The sequence below is a fragment of the Helianthus annuus genome, chromosome 9 (assembly GCF_002127325.2).
Source record: "Helianthus annuus cultivar XRQ/B chromosome 9, HanXRQr2.0-SUNRISE, whole genome shotgun sequence".
NCBI classification, from domain to species: domain Eukaryota; kingdom Viridiplantae; phylum Streptophyta; class Magnoliopsida; order Asterales; family Asteraceae; genus Helianthus; species Helianthus annuus.
This window is the reverse complement of record NC_035441.2, coordinates 34,842,964-34,863,692: the sequence shown is the minus strand read 5'-3', so window position 1 is coordinate 34,863,692 and position 20,729 is coordinate 34,842,964. Positions and strand designations below refer to the sequence as shown.

The following is a 20,729-nucleotide window of genomic DNA, read 5'->3' as shown; positions in this document are numbered from 1 at the left end:
CATTGATTATCCAATTGGCCAACTGAAATCAACAACCTCTTCAGGCCTAGAATAACCCTGAGATCTCTTAAAGTCCACGAACCGATTGAAGTCTTCAAAACAATATCACCAATGCCCGTAACATCAAGTACCTCATCATTCGCCAATTTTACCTTTCCAAGGTCACCAAAATCCATGACCCAGGAATCCACACTACTCTCCACACTACAGACTAACGCATCATCACCATCATTGTGGTCTCCTGTAGAGTTTATTTCTTGCTTCTGTTTGGAACACTGATTCCTAAAGTGTCCTACTTCATTGCAATTCTAACATACCACATCCTTCCGAGCCTTAGACACTCCTATTGCTCTGACGACTTTCCCGCTGATTCTTTCTTCCCCCGGTCTCTGTACTCAACAAAGAACTTGAAGACTCGCCTGAACCACGACGTCGAGCATCCTCTCCTAAAATAAGATCTCGCATCTTCGCAAACGTGAACTTACTCGATTCCGAAGTGCTAGTAACAGCAGTTACGGTTCCGGACCAACTATCAGGCAATGAGGATAATAATAGTAGAGCTTGAACCTCAACATCAAACTTAATATCGATAGACACTAAGCGTGATGAGATTGAGTTTAGGTTATTAATGTGATTTGTTACCAAGTCACCCTCCTTCATCCTGGTATTCACAAGCTCTCGAATAAGATAAACCTTATTTGTTGCAGAATGCTTCTTATACATGTTAGATAATGCTTCCATCATACTTTTTGCCGAGGTTTCCTTCTGGATGTTATATGCAACATTCTCTGACAAAGAAAGCGTTGTCACTGCTCTGGCTTTCTTATCCAATTTCACCCAATCTGCTTGTGACATATCTTTTGGATTCTCACCCTCAAGCACTACATCTAAGTCTTTCTACAAAGTAGTGCCTCAATCTACATCTTCCACCAACCATATTTATTTCCATCAAACTTCTCTATTATAACCTTTCCATCTACAGCCATGGCAGTGACTAAACGAAACACTGGTTATGGATAAATAGAGACAAACGCAACAAATCAATCTATTTAATATGCAACGGAATAACGAACTTGATAATCAAAACTGAAACAATAAAATTTGACAAACGCGGTTGACTCTGGTTCTAGGTTTCTGTAGTCAAGTCTCTTTGATTCAACCAAACTGTTCTTTTGCAAAATAGATCTTTGATTTCGGCTGATATGGGACTGGTTGTTAAAGCTTTAGAAAAAAACAGAACCCAAAACTCCTTCTGCAACGGCGATAGAAACCCTAACGGCGGCGGCAGAAACCTAGCGACGCTAGGTAGCAGCGACGGTTGACTGGGTGGCTGACGGCGAAAGAACTGAAGGTGGCGGTTCTCGTGTAATCCCGATCAAGAGCCAAAGCTCTGATACCAGTTTTTAGGATTGCTAGGATTGAATACACACACAAAACTGAACACACACGCACGAAAGCAATAAACGACACAAAGATTTAAAGTGGTTCAGCCAGTTGACCTACGTCCACTGTGCTGCAACTAGAGATAACTAGGGCCAACTAAATTAAAACCCTAATTTAACTGCCAAATAAAGACGTGTGGGCCGACTCAAAGCTAGGATCGGCCGCCCTCCCTTGATCGGGCCTCCACACCAATTCACCCAACACGAGCTACTCGAGATTGGATCGATAAAGTTCGAAACAAGCCGAGCCTTATCAAGTGGAGCTCGAGCCACAAATAAAGTTCATTTAGTGATCGAGCCCGAGCACGAGCCTTAGATAGAAGGATCGCTTAGGCTCATTGAGCCTTTTGTATTTTTAAGTTTTAACTAAACTCTTTTTAGACTTCTATGTATTAACTACTCAAGCTTCAAATTCTTTATACGAGCCGAGCTCGACCCCAGCCGATCTCAAGCTTCAAATTCTTTATACGAGCCGAGCTTGAGCCCAAAAACATCGGCTTGAATCGAGCTCGAGCATCAACAAAGCCAAAGAGCCAAGCTCGAGCAGTGTAATGCTCAGGCTCAGCTCGGCTCATTTGCCGCTCTAGTTCAAGGTAAAGGGTAATGCCGTAATTTCATATTTCACTTCTCAATTATCATTTATTATTGTCATATTAAATAATTACATAATATCACAAAAAAGCATAACTCCAACCCCACAATATAGTAATTCAATGATTAGTGTACCCTGGATTTGACCGCTATGATCAAACAGAAATTTGATGTCACTAGTTCAAGGTGAAGGGTAATAAGGTCATTTGGCTTAACTTTCGAGAGAAACTGCCGTCTCGGGCCTCACTCTATTTAACCGAACAGTTCCAAGAATGTACTCCGGAAGTTCTTCTTGTTCCTTGCCCTGCAAGTTATTGTAACTTATAAGGATCAAAGTTATAACTTATATAGAAGGGTACTTTAGGCATTTTGAGCGGACCTCTATTAAGATGGCAAGATCAACAACGATGCTCGTTACATATCCAAGAACGATACCAATGACATTTCTTGCAACAGATGAGGAACCAATATCCACATCAATCTGAACAAGAGGTGTTACCAAAACGCTGAAATAATTAAACTTTCGATAAAAAGTCAACCGTAGTGAACACGATTTTCCCATTTCACAACTTTAAGGGATGTCCAGATGTGCGTTTGATAACTCAGATCGAAAAAGTGAGTTTGAAAACGCACATCCAGACACCCCATTAGACAAAAGACGGTCAATATAAGCAACAAGGATATTTTGGACATTTGACAACTTACTTCTAAGAAGTTGTCTTGTCTTAGATAGTTTTCACAACTTTAAGGGGTGTCCAAATGTGCGTTTTGATAACTCAGATCGAAAAAGGTGAGTTTCAAAACGCACATCCACACACCCTGTTAGACAAAAAGACGGTCAACATAAGCACTTTTAACAAGGGTATTTTGGACATTTGACAACTTACCTCTAAGAAGTTGTCTTGTCTTAGATAGTTGCATGATACAGCCTTCCCTAATAGGCAAGCTTTTGTTCCGACGGCCCGTTTTACCATCCAATATCCCTGTTACACAACTTATTGTTAAATTTTTACGAGTCCTAAATAAAATTTATTGTCACAAACAAGAAAATAGTGGTGGCCCAACAAGTTGGGTTACAGATGAAGTGGGTTTGCTTAGAAACGGGTCTACTTTTAGTAAAGAATGACAGTGGGCGGGTTGAGGTGACCCACACCCTTTTTTGTCAATTTCTTTTTTCGGGCCCAAACTCACACGCCCAAATTCTACAAAGTTGTCTCAATTGGGATTTGAAGCCTTTAGTCTGTCCACTATTTTTATTCTTTTAATAAAAATTTTAATGTGTTGATTAAACAATATATTACTATTCAATTTGAACTTGAATATTTGAATGAAGCGGAATCATGTCGTTATATAGATTAAAAAGACTTTGGGCGACTCTCGTTAACAGAAAAATATTTAATAAATAGTTAATGTGTATAATTTAATAAAGAGTTAAATGTCATTTTAGTACTTGTGGTTTGGGCCATTTTCATTTTTCGCCTGTGGGTCCAAAAAGGTTTCACCATTGCTATTTTAGTCCACTGGGTTTCATTCATTTTTTTCTGTTAACGAGAAGGGTAATTTGGTCATTTTATATGGCTGAATTGTCCTTCTAGTTAACAGAATTACATATAAAATGACCGAATTGGCCTTCTCGTTAACAGAAAAAATTGATGAAGTTAACCTAGTGGACTAAAATGGCAACGGTGAAACCTTTTCGGACCCACAGGTGAAAAATGAAACGTTTGCACTAAACTGACAAAATGGCCCAAACCACAGGGACTAAAATGGCATTTAACTCATTAATAAAATATTTAATGTGTTGATTATGGTGGTTTTATGTTAGCTATTTTCTGTATGGCCCATATTACAGATAAAGGCTACCAAAATATTTAATGAGTCGAAACTACTACCTCTACAAAAAAAAAAAAAATGTACCTCAACGATACTCGGGATCAATTTGAATCTTGAATCACGAAAAGTGTTACTTTCATCAATGAACCTTCCCAACAAGGAGTCCTTTACAACCGGCTTATCAGAAGCAAAGTAGAGAACTAGACTGTAGTTAGGTTTAGCAGGCACCTGAAATTCATTAAATCCTTTTTCAAAAGGGGTGCGGGTGGTTTTGCAATCGTTGAGGGGTTAGGTGCCATTTCTTACTTATTACTTTTTAGTTCACTTTTGCAAAAACAATTCTGTATAACTGTAATGACTTGTTCACCAAGTTTCTCGCTAAAGAAGTTAAAAGAGTATTCATATTTAGGGGTGATGACTTGTTTACCAAATTACCTGCAGGTTCATGACCAGGACAAATGGAAGTTTTTTCCCTGCTTCCGACTGTAAATAAGAAAATGAAATCATGTATATATCAGTAGAAAAGGTAAATAATACGAGTGCAGGAAAAAGAACACATAGACGATGAGTAATTTTTCTAACGGTTCGAAATGGGTCGGTTTGGTTTAACAAGAAACACTTGGTCCGATCATTTATAGTTTTTTTTTTTGGAGTAAAGTACATGTTCCTGTGGTCAATCAAAATTTTGAATTTGGTCCCAAGTTTTCTAAAAGTACATGAATGGTCCCTGTGGTTTGCACTTTGTAACACATTTAGTCCCCAACCAAGAAATCTAAAGGTTATAGCATGTCCAAGTTAAGGACTAAATGCGTTACAAAGTGCGAACCACAAGAACCATCAATGTACCTATGGAAAAAGTTGGGGACTAAATGCATTACAGAATGCAAACCATAGGGACTATTTGTGTACTTTTGGAAAGCTAGGGACTAAATCCCAAAATTAGGTAAGCCACAGAGACCAACCGTGTACTTTACTCTTTTTTTTTTGTGACAAATATGAGTCTAGTACAACAATTATCAAATTTTCTAAAACAAATCAATTTAGGAGGTCGTATGCACTAAAAACAGAATTCGGGATACCTCTGACGCGTTTGACCACTCAACCCAAACTGACCCATTCATAAGTGAACGGGTCAAAATTATCATGCCTATACCATAATACCATAACTAAAAGATTAGATGAGAAAACTTTTGAATACCTGAAGAAGACATTTGGGATGCAAAGCCACCTTACTTGCTGGATTGTTGACTTTAAACCAGTCAACTGCTATAAGTTTCAAAAGGGGATCCCCTCCGGATACCTGAACGCAGCACTTTCAAAACAAGCATCCAATCATCCTTAAATAACATAAAAAATAAACCAAATTTCACCTTAGCACTATCTTTTAAGTATGTCTTTCCTCGTATCATAAATCCCGTACCACTTGGAGACATCCAACAGTTGGTATCGGTTTCACTCTTTGCTTCACACAGAGAACCACATAAGTGGCTAGAACCAGGGTCTAATCACATGAAAAAATACACATACGTTAAGCGGGTTGTTGGGCGGGTCAAAATAGATTGGGGTTGAAACGAGTCAGGTGGGTCGATCCGCAAACATTTTTGTCCATCTTTTAAGTTATTTATGATTACAAAGACATCGAAATCTTTGAATAAATACGATTCTGGAGGTTGTCTGTGTTGAAAATAGACACTTTCCACATGGTTGACCTGTTTATGATAAAATACAACCAAATTGACCCGTTTGACCTATGGGTGCTATTACAATATATATAGAGATTACGAGTAACCTTAAAAACCTAACTGAGCCCGTATACCCATAGACTCAGTATTTAGGGTTTTCGTATCGAGCCGACGGGCCCGGTATATCACTAGGGTTACAATATGTAGAGATATACCAAGCCTGTGGGCTCAGTTACGAAAACCCTAAATACTATATTCTAATAGGTGCAAAAGAGCCAGGCCTGAGTTTGACCAGGCTCGAGTTTTGCTTTTAAGGCTCGAGCTCGGCTCGTTTATAATCTATTAGTTAATATATTAAATAAAAATAATAAACTCGTTTATGCTGGCAAGCTCAATAAGTGAAGCTCAGGCTCGTTTACTAAACAAGCTTATTTTTAGGTTCGGGCTCGGCTCGTAAACAAATTTAAATAAGCTGGGCTAGGGTCGTTTACTAGACAACTTTAAATAAGGGGTAAATGTTATCAAATATTAATAAAACTAATATATTACACTAAGGCTCGACAAGCCTGACGAGCTTCACATGCTAGGCTCGAGCTCAGGCTCGATAAATTAACGAGCTTTTCAGCTCGGGCTTGATAAAGCTCGACTCGTTTCGATCTTTTTCTTGAGCCGATCTCGAGCAGCTCGCAAGCCACTCGGCTCGTTTGCACCCCTAGTTTGACCCATTCATAACATGTGCATAAACTAAAAGCAGACACCTGGGTTCATCTTTTGATTCAAGCCGGAAACTGTCGGTTTCAAACTTTGATCCTAGTAAAGTTAAAAGAGTAGAATTACAACAATTTATTTATCTAACAATGTTTTTTTTTAGCTATATGTACACACAAATAATACAAATTGATGAAGTTGCATAAACAAACCTTGCAGACATCTTGTGCGTCATCATAATCAATATCATCGTAATCATCATCTTCTGATGACGATGAGGAGGAGGGATAAGCAGAAATTGCATCATAAAAGTGATCAGCAACTTCATCGTCATCCTCAAAGTCGTTAACCGACAAAGAAACTTCCTTATCCAAAACTGTGGATGTTGCGGATTTTGCACAGGTGTAAGCCTTTAAACCTGAAATGGCATGATAAAAATATGATGAGTATGTTGGTGAGAACGCGCAGAACAAAATAAATCATTCATTTTTTAATCTTTAATTTTTTTTAAAATTTAAGAAAATGGTTAAGGTGCAGTGTTTCTTTATCTCTCCTGAAATTCAAAATTTCACACTAAATAAACATACAAATTTTGGTTTTGGATCGCACTTATCAAAGCGCGATACGGACATGTTCCGGGTTCGCGTTTCCGATCATGAAATCGGCGTTCCAGAAAATCAATTCAATCGTACATTTGTACTTGATGCAATTGGGATCGCGAAATCCTTGATTTCGAAAAACGTTCCGCCACTCCATGGGAACATCGAACTGGATTCGGAAAGTCACTGAATTTGTAAAGTCACTAACGTTTCTAAAAATTCAGTTGAAAGGTCCCTCCAATTTCGGTTTCTCGCTAAGTATTCAAGCCTATATTAGGCTTCCCACCTTTCGGTTTCTAAAAATTCTCCGATTAATCATCGTATTAAGAAAAAAAAAGAAGTATTGCCTATGAGGATGATAATGGAGTTGAACAGCAAGCAAAGGTAAAGCAAAATGATTTTGTTGATCTTGGCGATGAGGAAGACCAATGTTTTAAAAACCGGTAAATACCGGCCGGTTATACCGGTATTACCGTTTCCAGATGTAAATCCGGTACGAAACACCCCGGTAAATAAGTGAAACGGCATAAGGTTTGTACCAGCGGTAAAATCCGGTATACCGGTTTGAAACGTAATACCGGTACCGGCCCATGGTTGTTACTTATTTTTATTATATATATGTTACTTATCTTACATAAGTTTTAGATATTATGATTATTCGTAACTAAAAGTTCTTATTTAATATTGTATGAAACGAAAATAGTTATCCTCTAGTTGATGAGGATGATGATAATAGTGAATTTCATCTTTTATGTGATCGTGAACTTGATGTATTCAACACCCAAATGGCTTAAACATATCGTACACTTTCATTTAAAAGAGTTTGTTGGAATATTGAATGATTTTCGATTATATGTTGGATTATTTTTTATTATGGATTTACTTTTGCATCATTTTTAATATGTAATCATACATTTTTGGATTAACTTTTGAGTTGATGTTGTAATTTATGAAATTATAGAGTTACCTAGTCAACCCGGTAGAACCGTTCGGTACAATCCGGTTCAACCGGTTGAACCATTTTTTAGCCTAATCCGGTTTGATTTAAAAACCGATTTTTAAAACATTGAGGAAGACAACCAGAACCAGAATACGGATAAGCAGTTACAAGGTAAACTTAGCCTAACGACATTTCCATTCACTTTTACTCCTAATTTGTCGTATAGTTTTCCTATTCCATATGTGTTACCTCTAGTTTCTCTTATTTCTTTTTCCCTTTCTTTCTTGGTTACTTTATACTAATTATTTGTAGGCAAATTAATGCAATGATTGAATCCTTATCTTTTGTGACATTCTAAATTAGGTTACATAGCGGCAACCACATACAATAGATGATAAGACTTTATATGATGAAATCAATTTGATAAGTGTTGGTGGTAGTAAAAACCTAGGAGGTGCTAGAGTGTGGCTTTGTAAACACTGCAACGGAAAGTTTACAAGTTTCTCATTCAAACACACACTCATTTTTTTTGGAGCTCCACTGTGTGAAAAAAAAGCTGAAATTAAAAGGTGCCCTGCTCTAGTCAAAGACCTGGACAATTATGAACGGTTTCCAAAGAGGGCGAAAGAGGAGGCCGAGAAGCTAGGAGTTTCTAAATCGTTAAAAAGCTCTGTAGTGACAATAAATCCATAAAGGTAACATCAACACAAGTGAACTAACATTTAAGACTCTATAGAAGCCATATACTTTTTAAATGTGAGTAGTTACCAAGGAATACACATTTCAAAGCACATGGTTGAAGCTTGGTGATATGAGTTAAAGAGACGCAACCACGTGACCTAGGGGAGAAAGAATCAAAGGAAACATGGTATCTTTAGGAAAAAAAATCGAACAAAACGATGTTTCACTTAAGTTGGAATCTTACTAAAATCAAGAGTAATAAAAGAATGAGGCTTCATCTATCTAATAGTGACCATTGTCAACTTGGATAAATAGGAATGTGTGATACTTTCAAATAGGTGGTAAAGATATTCAACATGAAATCGACACATAGACGAGTTATGGCTGGAAAGGGTTGTTAGCACAAAGGGACTGTAAAAGGGAGTAGGAAACAAACTATAAAGCAATGTTGCTATAGTATGGGGTCATTGGCAGTGGCTAGAGTTTCGCGTGACGAGGACAAGAAAGAGATGGGTGATATGAGTAGACGCTATGCAGTTAATGCGGTCCAAAATCAAATGTCGGTCAAGGGCCGATATATGAGATATAGGTTATTGCAGTGGGATATCGGTAATTTTAATATCTTGCAGATGCGGTCCAAAATCAAATGTCGGTCAAGGGCCGATATATCAGATATAGGTTATTGCAGTGGGATACCGGTAATTTTAATATCTTGCAGAATTTATATATATACATATATAAAATGTAAAACATGTACAATATTAATAGTAATATCAAAAGTCAAAACTCAAAAGTGTCAATGTTTGAAACATGATCTAATCATAAGCCATGAAATCTACCTCCGAGTCCACATCAACTATGGCATACAAAATATCGGTCAATATTGTCGATAATATCGGAACCCATATTCTAGGCCGGTATCTGACACCAATATTTTGTAGAGGGCCGATAACCGAGATCCCACCGATATGCCATCCGATATTAACTAAATAGAGTAGACATTGGCAAAAGTGGCGTCAATGGTGTTACGGTTCGAAGACTAGGGCTCTAATACCATCATGGTGATCTATCTAGTGAAAGTAAACATTGAATATATTTCTTGGTATTTTACATTATGATGTAAGCCCTCAAGTTATATGCAAAAACCTTACTAAATTAGGAGTTAGGACACTAAAACCTAATGTACTAAGATACTAAGAAGCTCTATACAACACATGTGTATATGTGTGTGTTTCCATCTAACAAATGATGCGAAAGTGACAAGAAGTATAAATGCTTACAACCCCACAAAATCTCTTTACCGAATGTTACAAATAATATTCTTCGTGTTAAATAAATTAGTGACTTTATAACTCAAAGAAAAAGTAACAAAAATTAGGTCAACATGAGCCGGCCCACATTGTGACACGTAGGGATGAACTTACAGGTACCTGTACTGAAAATACCGATCCTAAAATTTGCTAAATGTGGGTACCGGAACCGAAAATGATCGGTACGGTGGTACTGGTACCGTTATGGTATTTCAAAGTAAAATTCGGAAATACACCGGTACCATACCGAACCGAAAATACCAATCCCGAAAACGCCAAATAACTGGTAACGAATTTTAACGGTATGGAACCATTCGGTACCGGTACTGAAATGCTCATCCCTAGTGACACATATCGTCGGTAAATACTAACCTGATACTTGGCTCAACAAAGCAAAGGGAACCGTTTTTTCAAACTTGGAGGATTGATTAGCCTTCCATCTAGACCAGCCTTTAGAATGTACGTCTAACATGTGTGTTACAAGACACCTACTACCATTCGTTGGCGCACGTGTGTTTAAGTTCTTGATCTCCCAAGTGGATGCTGATGCAAAATTTTATAAACTATTAGAGAAACCATATGACCACCATAGTTCATGTAAAACGATAGATATCAAGGGGCAAGAAAAACTTTAGCGGTCTTTTGTATTTTCTATAACCGGTATACCAACTGAGAATATTCTTACCACCAGTCCCTACTTTCTAACTAATTTTTTTTTCAATGGACCCGTTAAAAAAACTTAACCCCGTTAGTTTTTTTGCTGACGTGGACATATGAGGTGGGGAAAAAATATTTTTATGTCCACATCATCACCCACGTCAGCAAAAAAACAAAAAAATTCCACCTCATATGTCCACGTCATCATCCATGTCAACAAAAAACTATCCACATCAGCAAAAATACTAACTGGGTTGAGTTTTTTCAACTAGGTTAGTTAGAAAGGTGGTAAGAATATTTTTAGTTGAGATTATTAAAATCCAATTTGACTTTTGAAAGAACAAACATAAAAGTCAACTAAAAAAGTTCCTTTTGACCATTTACCATCTTCATTTAGTAGATGAACAAAGTAAGTATCTCACGGTTAATTTTTGTTCGCCTATATCCTGCTTTTGGAGGTCGCTTCTTATGTACTGCGGGAAACTGCAAGATTGCTGCATATTATAATTTATAAGTTCAAAAGTCAGCAATTAGAAGTTTCAAATGTATGATTTCAAATTTTCAATAAAAAGAAATTACTTACTGTATGTTCCATCTTGATCACGAAACCATTGCCTAGAGAATATGAAATCGCGCTTACACTTCCACCTACAACAACAGCATATCCATGAAAAATAACATAAGTGGTTCATTTACTTAAAAAGCGGGTCAATATGAGTTGTGCTTTATCTTAAACGGCCCAAATAAACACACACACACACATATAGGGGAAGACTAAAACAAAAACCCACTTGAGTTGCGAAAACTACGAAAACCCTTTGTAACAAAATGTTTTATTTCTAAAAAAATTAGAGCATGTAATATACATATTTAAAAAAAAAAAACTACTCGGCGCTTTTTGGGTTTTATGGCTCAAAATGTTCGAAATGTGGATATTACATGCCCTAGTTTTTTTAGAAAAAATAACGTTTAGTTACATAGGGTTTTTGTAGTTTTCGCAATTCAAATGGGTTTTCCTTTTAGCCTTCCTCTCTATATATATATATGTATATATAGGTAGAGGATCCTGTACATTAATCCAGAAGTGTGAGAAGTGTATTATAACATTGTATATAACACCATATAAACACCGTATAACACTATGTAACACCATATAACACTATATAACACTATATAACAAATATAACACTATATTTTGTCTGATAGCATGTCTATGATAGATGTATAGTGTTATATGGTGTTATATGGTGTTACATTGTGTTATACGGTGTTTATATGGTGTTATATAGTGTTACAATACACTTTTCACACTTCTGAATTAATGTACATTATCCCTACCCTGTATATATATAATGAGAACGTGTGTGGAAGAGATTGAAAGTCACCCAAAGTCTAAATTCTAATGCACACAACCTCCTATATTGTTTATTCAAATCAGTTAGTAAAATGACAAATCAAATAATTGAAGAGGCAAACCAGACTACAACTTACCGTGTTAAATATCTAGAATCATAAGTCCCATAAACAACATCAGAATGTTCACTTAAAGAGTCTACGAGTTCCACGTCACTTGTCAACGTATCCCACCTGCAAATGTATACTTATATTAGCTTTCTAAATTTCTAAATACAAATATCTTGAATAATAAAAGAAATAATAGTGGCAATCTCGACCCATTTACTCATGAATAGGTTGATTCGGGAATAAAAAGGAGAGAGAAAGAACACTGGTCAAATGGGTTGGGTCAACTGGTTGACAGTGGCCCAAGGTGTATTATTAATGTATAAAACATTTTATATCATTTTATACAAATAATCAGATTATTATAATTAAAATGATTTAAGCTTTTAATCAAGTTCACACTAGTTGTTTAGTGAGATACTAAAATGGTGGACAAAAAGTGATTTGAGTCAACCTAACGCATAAAAGTTGATTGTTTTGACTTTTCACCCAACCCGGTTGACTCGCCCACTTTGTCATATTTAACAATAACATGCCAAAAAAATAAATTGTTTAGCATCAGCGTACTCATATCTTTGTTGTCGATCAAGGCTCATTATCACCTCAAAAATGGAATCTGCACTCACATCCATATAAGTAACAGCCTTCACAAGGACACCTTTACCGCCCTAAACACATTTATGGACAAAGGCCCGTAAGGTACAGAATGTACAAGTGTGTGCGAGAGTGTGATATATATATATATATATATATATATATATATATATATATATATATATATATATATAGAGAGAGAGAGAGAGAGAGAGATACACATGGAGAGAGAGAGAGTATAAAAGATAAGCACCTTATAACCAGACACATCCTCAAAGATTCTAACACCTGAAATCCAACATATGAAGGCATAAAACTTTGACCAATATGCATACACATATACGGGTCATAAGGTAAAACAGAAAAAAAAAACAACTTAAACTGAAATAGGACAACATGGGTGTAGCTCAAAGTGCTTTTTAATGCACAAAACCTCCAAATTCATTTTATTCAAAAAGTGAGATATCATGACAACGGGTCAAGTTATTCTACAAAGGCTTCTAATTGTAAGAAGTGTAAGAAGGATTTATAGAGTGACAAGTGTCCAATGACCTAAAACTAAACCCACTACATCACCACCAAAAACCTAAACACCCACCCCCACCCCACCCCACCACCACCCCACCCCACCACCACCCAAAAACCTAAACCCCCCCCCCCGGCAAAAAAAAACAAAAAAAAACTATACCTCACCAAAAAACCCCCAAAAAACCTAAACCCCCCCCCACCCCCACCCCACCCCCCAAAAACCTAAAAAAACCTAACCCCCCCCCCCCAAAAAAAAAAAAAACCTAAAAAAAACCTTAAAAAAAAACTAAACACCCACCCCCACCCAAAAACCTAAACCCCCACCCCCTCGGCAAAAAAAATTTTTTTTTTTTTTTTAGGGTGGGTGAAGTGGTGGGGGGGGGGGGGGTTAGGTTTTTGGTGGTGGTGGATGTTTAAGGTTTTTTTTTTTTTTTTGTAGTGGGGTTTTTTTGTGTAGTGGGTTTTTTTAGGTTATTGGACACTTGTCACTCTATAAATCCTTCTTACACTTCTTACAATTAGGATCCTTTGTGTTTGATCCTAATCCTCATGACAACAATATAGTTTTTTTCAATCAATTTCACAAGCTAACTATTTACAAAAAAGGTTAATAATTTCGGACAAATAAGATTTCACATGCTATCTTTTATAAAAAAAGATCCATAGAGTGGTCAATTCAAGTTTTTTTTTAATCTCTAAACGGGTCAAGTAGTTAATATATAAAAAAGAAAATTAATTTTAGTGGAAAGGGTAACAAAGTTCAATAGTCACCCTATTTTTATTGCATAAAACCTCCTAAATCATATTAGTAAGAAAAGATTGGTATGGAATATTAAAAAGTGTACAATCATATTAGAGAGCTAAGTATTTACAAAAAAAAAAAACAAAAAAAAAAATTTAAGTTGAGACATAAAGTGTTTCAGGTTAACCCAACCAGCACAAAAAATACCCTACATCGTATTGCTCAAAAAATTAGATTGGTATGAAACAATAAAGATTCTACTTTCATATAAGACACTAACCATTAACAAAAAAAAGTAATTATAAGTTTAGACACAAAGTGTTTCGGGTTAACCCAACCAGACCCTTTCAACTAGTACCAAATTAAATACCCGTTTTAACATGTTACCTATCCATTTTTTCTCACCTAAGTCTGTGTGTAGTGGTAGGTTATATGGCGCCAAGGCAGCATATAGCGCCCTATGGCTCTGCGACACACCGCCCCGAGGGGCGCCATACGGCGGATTCCGGCCATCCTTGCGAAAATCACAACTAAGGTTTCTCTCACACACATATATATACATAGATAAAAATATATATAATTGAAGGGGTTAACCACTACACACTCAAGTTATATAACCCCCCCTTTCTTACGCATTTACCACGTGCCGTATAACCCCACATCACAAGGGGTTAAGGAAGGTTACCGCTACGCATGACCTAAGTATTTCAAATTTTTAAATGTCGCCATATTGTAAGAGATTGCAGTTTACCATATAATGCACATACACATTTCCACTCATGTTCTTCAATGACATCAGCAGCATCGAATTCGCAGAAGTCAGCATTCTTGTTACTTACACTAAAGGTTAATGATTTACGTACAAGTGACTCACCACCTACACATGAGGGCACAATGTTACTTTAATATACAATAGAAATTGCATTTTCTAGCATTATAAGTAATATTTTGAACAGGGAATATGATTCGACGATTGACAATTAGAAAAAGTAGAAAATATGTGTTCCTTGAGCAACAACTTATTTAAACCATTTGGAGTTTATAAAAATTTACGGAATCATCTAAACGTTCCTTGTTCTTATCTTCTTATTTTCCTGCATTCTTAAGTTCCTAAGAAATGTCAGAATAGGGGTTAGGCCAATTAGGATTAAGGTTTTGTATTATGTCTATAGAGTAAAGTACACAGATGGTCCATGTGGTTTATCAAAATTTTGGATTTGATGCCTAGCTTTCCAAAAGTACATGGATGGTCCCTGTGGTTTGCACTTTGTAACGCATTTAGTCCCTAGCCAACAAATCTAAAAGTTTCAGCAGGTCTAAGTTGAGGACTAAATATGTTGCAAACCACTAGCACCATACGTTACTTTTGGAAAAAGTTGGGGACTAAATGCATTACAAAATGCAAACCACAGGGACCAACCATGTATTTTTAGAAAGCTAGGGACCAAATACAAAATTGTGGTAAATCACAGAGACCATCCATGAAATATTATCTCAAGAAATATTATCTCTTTTACCTTCAGGAGAAACCATAGAAGATTGCATATAATAAAGTATGATAAAAATCATATCATAAAGCAGGTCTGCGGGTATGTGAGTAAGTTGAAATAATAAATAAAAACCACCTTACCGCCTTTTGTACTTATGAGCCTCTTTAAACCATTGGCATATTGTCTCACCCTATGGCGACGACCATGTTTTCCAAGAGTAATCCTTCCATATATATAAATAGTATAGTAAGAACATTAAACAAATATAAAATAGACTGCTTATGAAAATAAAGGGTAAGTTTGGATAAGCGTTTCATAATTATCTCGTTATCATGAATTTACGTCACAATAATTAGTTTTAATATTTTGATCTATGCAGGTAATGTGGTAAAATATTGGATATCGGTGAAGGAACGATATTTGAGATATTGGTTATCTCGGTGAGATATAGGTAATTTTAATATAATGCAGAATTTATATATATAGCAATTCAACACTAATAATTCAGTGATATATCGGTCAATATCGCCGATAATATCGGTGCCGATATTCTGACGGATATTTGACACAGATATTTTACTAGGGGACCGATATATCACCGATATTAACTGCATAGAAATGGATAAAGAGATCTTGTAACATACTCGTTTTCCATGCTCAATTTGTTCCGGGTATTAGAACTTTGAGAAAGTTCATACTCAGCCTGTTAATGATGGTTAAAAGACATTAGTGGATAACAAAAAAAATTAATAACGTAATAATATATCTTCAACAATTATTTGTACCTGTTTCTTAGCTTGTTCTAATGCTTCCATCCATTTTTGGGTTTCTCCGGCTGTAGCACAAGCAATCTTGCAATAATGTAATAATATATGTCTTCAACAATGGAAATAAGTTCCAACACCGATTATCGGAAATTAATACTTAAGATAAGTAATAATATAAGTACAAACACATATACTTCTTTGCATAAATTATGTAAAAGAAAAAAAGAAAGGAATCTTCGAATTGTAGATAGAAATTAATTTAGAAAGTGTAACTTACTTCTCCCTTTTTATCCTCATCCAATCGATTGGAGAATTTCAGAACATAAAGTTCCTGCAAATATGACAAGTAAACTTTGTTACTCACGGGATTACAAAAGTAACTTAAAGGGTGTTTGGATGTGATATATTGATAAAACATATAATCGTATAACAAAACGGGATGGTGTTTGGGTGTACTCATGCTGCTTGAGTGTTTGGCAATTTCTTATTAGTTATAGACTTGATAGAAATAAATGATCCGTAATCAGAATCAGATAGACTCTACCCAAACACTAGAAACTGAATGGCTGTCACTTGAAATTGCAATAATCGTGTAAGATAGAAAATGCACATCCAAACACCCCATAAGATTGATACATGGTAAAAAAACCGTAAACTGACCAAGATATTAAAATGTCACAGCAATGGAAACGAGAAAGTTAATGCACAATTTCATTTCACAAGTATCATTTATATGAGCAAATACCCATTTGTCCCAACAAGTAACCAGTCCATTTAGCCATGTGAACAAGATAACATGAGTTAAGGATTACCCATTTTGACCCGTTAACCACCCTGCCCATTTTGCAACGTGTACTAAGGAAGGAACATGAGTAAAGATCCTTACACCATCATTGACCTTGCGACATCCCAGCTCCTCCAGCACAAGTGTGTGGCCAACAACACCCCTCCTTATTGGTTTCTGTAAACAGTTAAATGCAATACAATGAAGAACAACCCTGTCATTTCTCATAAACCATCATATTCCTACCCATGTTTATCAAACCCAAAACACCATGATGTTTGTCAACTTATGTAGAGAAAACATATACTCCTTCGGTCCTTAAAAAAATGAGCCCGGACTTGATTTTTAAGGTTTAATATTTTAGTAGTTCTCATACTCAAATTCAATATCACATGATAGCATTTTTAAGGTAAACTCAAAGTGTGTTAATTGTAACCGACAAACTTAGGGTTTTCATATACTGATCAATCATGAATGATTTACATCTTTCAATATACATAATGATAAACGTCAATAACTATCCTAATATTCAAACTAGAGATGGCACTGCATAACAATCAACAAACAAACTTAAAAATAAATGATGAGTAATTACTTTTTGAGTCCCTGTTTTTAGTGGTTTTAACAACTTGAGTCCAAAATCAAAAAAGTTTAACGCTCCGAGTCCCTAACCACTCATTTTATAACGTTTTGAGCCCCTGTGTTTTAGTGGTTTTAACCACTTGAGTCCAAAATCAAAGTACAAGTGCTGAAAAATTGGACTCAAAACGTTATAAATGAGCGGTTAGGGACTCAGGGCGTTAAACTTTTTGATTTTGGATTCAAGTGGTTAAAACTAGGGTTGTAAACAAACCGAACGAACACGAATAAGGCCTTGTTCGTGTTCGTTCATTAAGGAAATAAATGTGTTCACGAACGGTTCATGAACACTTACCCAACGAGATTTTATGTTCGTGTTCGTTCATTAAGGAAATGAGCGTGTTCGCGCACGGTTCACGAACACAAATAAATTTGCCGAACGCGACGAAGGATAAAGATAGATGGCCCAAAGATTAGCACTCGAACTTGAATCCCTTATTCGCCGATGTAAATAATGAGAAATAAAAGGGAAATGATGCATGAACAAGGTGAAAGTGGGTTTCCTAGTTTAATTGTTAGAGTAATAAAATAAATAAAAGTTTAATAATATATAAAGTACAAATAAAGTATAAGAAAGTGCAAAGATCTTCAATTAAAACACAAACATACGAACATAAACGAACGCAAATCAACGAATGCTCACGAACACCTTACCGAACGTTCACGAACACAATCGAACGAACGAGACCTCTGTTCATGTTCGTTCATTTAACTAATCGAACGAAATTTCTTGTTCATGTTCGTTCGTTTATTAAACGAACGAGCATAAACAAACTTCCCGCCGAACGGTTCACGAACTGTTCGCTGAACGTTCGGTTCGTTTATAGCCATAGTTAAAACCACTAAAACATAGGGACTCAAAAAGTAATGTAATATGCAAAGTAATAGCTAATTGACACTCGGAAGGCAAATGATGAATCTGAATCAGTTGTTATACAAAAATCCATATAGCACTTTAATGAAACAATAACCCAAAACAACTTGGGTGTTTGTTCTTTCAAGATCATCCTCAAACCTTTGCCAACAAAAAACAAAATCAAAGTATACTAAATATCCCACCAAAAACAATTATCCAAGAATTCATAATAATCCCTAATAATTATCTACAATATGTATACAATGTAATCAAAATGAGAGGGTAAATAAAAGATTGTACATACAGTTCCTGCATGCTCGTTAGGATTACGCTTATACATCATAACGTATTTGCCCTTAATATGCAGAAATCTCCGATGACAATATTCGCGTTTGATGGAATTGGTGCCCAGATGATAAACCCATCCGGAATGTTCGAATGCGACATTCTCACTTTCTGATCCTTCGCTCTTCAACATCTTCTTCGATCGTTGTGGGTCTTCTTGGATTCAAGAATTCATGGGGAAGTTGTTCTTGAAAATGGAAGATATATGGAAAAATTGGGACCGTTGGAAGATGACAAAAGGGAGAGGAGGTGGTGGTAGAATGAAAGGGCGGGGTAATCGGTAGGTGTGGTCTATGGGTCTTCACCGGTTTGCTGGAGGATTTGGTTTAAACCGGGCTTAGTCCTATGGATAGGAAGTTTTTATTTTTAAACGACAAGGGGCTGTTTAGCAACTATGAATAGTTAAGTGATGAATCAGTAAGAGTTCTGAACCATTAAGAGGCAGTATAATGTTTAACTGTTCAGAGGTAAATGTCTGAACAATTCAGATTAGAGGTCTTAACCATTCAGACTCTGTATAAATCTTAACCATTCAGAGGCAAATGTCTGAGCCATTCAGACATCTGCTCGGGAAACAAAGAGTCTGAACCATTAAGTGTTGAACCAGTAAGAAGTCTGAACCATTAAAAGCCTCATTATGACCGTGGGGTATGGTGGGGCAGGGGTTTGGGGCATGGGTTGACACGTGGACTTCGAGGGGCACCGCTGGTCACGTGTGGGTTGGGTCGGTATGGCGAGGCGTGGCTAGCCCGCGTGGGTTGGTCACATGTCAATTATTATAAAAAAATTGAAAAAAAAACCTAAAATTACTGTAAAAATACACACAAAATTAAAAAAAAGCCTAAAATTATTATTAAAATTTCCTAAAAATTACAAAAATCCTACAAAAAAAAGGATTACAAATCTAAAAAAAACATAATTAGACATATAAAAAAACCCCTAATTAAGCGTTAGGTAGATTTCAAACAGGGCGAGCTTGTCAAACGGCTTCCGCTCCTTGCCCCGGAACTCGATGTTGGCCACCGCCACCCGGTCTTCGTGACTTATATCACCGCCCGGGACGCTGTCGTAGTAGGTTTTAAAACGGTCGAGCTTCGGTCGTAGTTCGCGCCACTTGTGTTGGCACGTGTTTAAATTGTGCCGGTCGTTCCCCACGTTGTGCCGGTAGCTAGCGAAAGCTTCCGGCCAGTAACGGGTCTCACCGGGTTGGCGGCCCTTCATCGCGTCCACGACGCTCGTTACAAGTGCTATCTCTTCCTCGTGCGTCCATGTGGCCAATTTCGATCGAGGTTCGACAGGTTAAAAAGCTTCATAAGAAATTGATCCCAATCATGAATGTCAAATGGGATTCCCGTCGTGGCCCAGAATTTACATGGGAGGTTGAAGCGAATATGAAACAAAAGTACCCCTATCTATTTAAATAAAATCTCGAGGACAAGATTTCTTTTAAGGGGGTGAGGATGTAACACCTCGGAAATTTATATCGAATCATATGACAACATGTCTCCAATCAACTCTCAAATATGCCAAATTATTTAGACGAGAGGGACTAAATGTGTAAAATTGTGAATGATTGGATGTGGAGGGATCATTTGTGACAAAATGCCAAAGTTTGGCTTCTGAGTGATCCTTACGGACCACAAGGCATATGCCTTACGGACTGTAAGACAGTTATTAATATTAATCTGATAGTCCCTTACGGACCACAAGACTTATGCCTTACGGACCGTAAGGTATTTGAATTCCATGGGTGCGTTAGGTCCTTACGAACCATAAGTCATTACCCTTACGGTCCGTAAGAGGTGCGCTGGCAGTATGTGCAGACTGCCATGGCAGTCTGCTACTTGTGACATCTAGCTCGCAAAGTGCCACAATCCTCTTGCTTCAAACACCTCATTAGGCACTTGTAAACATCTGAAGATCATAGCCAACACTTGGTATGATCTTATAAACATTTTGCAAGTATAAATAGAGGTGCAAATGCACCATTTTAGCTTGCACCTCTCAAATTCTTTCTCTCTAATCAACCATTGGAGTTGCTTCTGCTTATAGAAGCCTTCTACTGAAGTTTAATCTTCCT

The 20,729-nt window shown here is 36.7% G+C and overlaps 1 protein-coding gene across 4 annotated transcripts; it reads right to left on the bottom strand.

Moving 5' to 3' along the window:
- Window positions 1–2,061: 2,061 nt before the first annotated feature.
- LOC110877409 (protein ENHANCED DISEASE RESISTANCE 2) lies at window positions 2,062–18,979 on the bottom strand. 4 transcript variants are annotated; one of them, XM_022125545.2, is made up of 22 exons: window positions 18,609–18,978; window positions 16,912–16,986; window positions 16,303–16,356; window positions 16,044–16,109; window positions 15,903–15,961; window positions 15,399–15,481; window positions 14,520–14,645; window positions 12,752–12,786; window positions 12,472–12,572; window positions 11,935–12,030; window positions 11,027–11,091; window positions 10,866–10,937; window positions 10,159–10,329; window positions 6,469–6,674; window positions 6,307–6,358; window positions 5,237–5,367; window positions 5,065–5,166; window positions 4,302–4,349; window positions 3,951–4,094; window positions 2,921–3,016; window positions 2,413–2,514; window positions 2,062–2,337 (listed from the first exon to the last, which is right to left on the bottom strand). In XM_022125545.2, exons 1-22 carry the CDS (start codon window positions 18,780–18,782, stop codon window positions 2,245–2,247), a joined length of 2,151 nt encoding a protein of 716 aa, XP_021981237.1. In that variant the 5' UTR covers window positions 18,783–18,978; the 3' UTR covers window positions 2,062–2,244. The 4 variants fall into 4 exon arrangements, with proteins under 4 accessions (XP_021981237.1, XP_021981238.1, XP_021981240.1 ...); XM_022125546.2 differs by lacking the exon at window positions 2,413–2,514 and having other exon boundaries at window positions 18,609–18,979; XM_022125547.2 differs by lacking the exon at window positions 2,062–2,337 and having other exon boundaries at window positions 2,449–2,539; window positions 18,609–18,979.
- Window positions 18,980–20,729: the final 1,750 nt, after the last annotated feature.

Excerpts from the sequence above, each read along its gene's own strand:
- LOC110877409 (XM_022125545.2), bottom strand. The coding sequence starts at position 18,782 with ATGTTGAAGAGCGAAGGATCAGAAAGTGAGAATGTCGCATTCGAACAT. Across the intron at positions 16,357-16,911 it reads GTCGCAAGGTCAATGATGGT|GAACTTTATGTTCTGAAATT; the intron begins GTAAGGATCTTT and ends TCATATTTGCAG. Across the intron at positions 3,017-3,950 it reads TGATCCCGAGTATCGTTGAG|GGATATTGGATGGTAAAACG; the intron begins GTACATTTTTTT and ends GTTGTGTAACAG.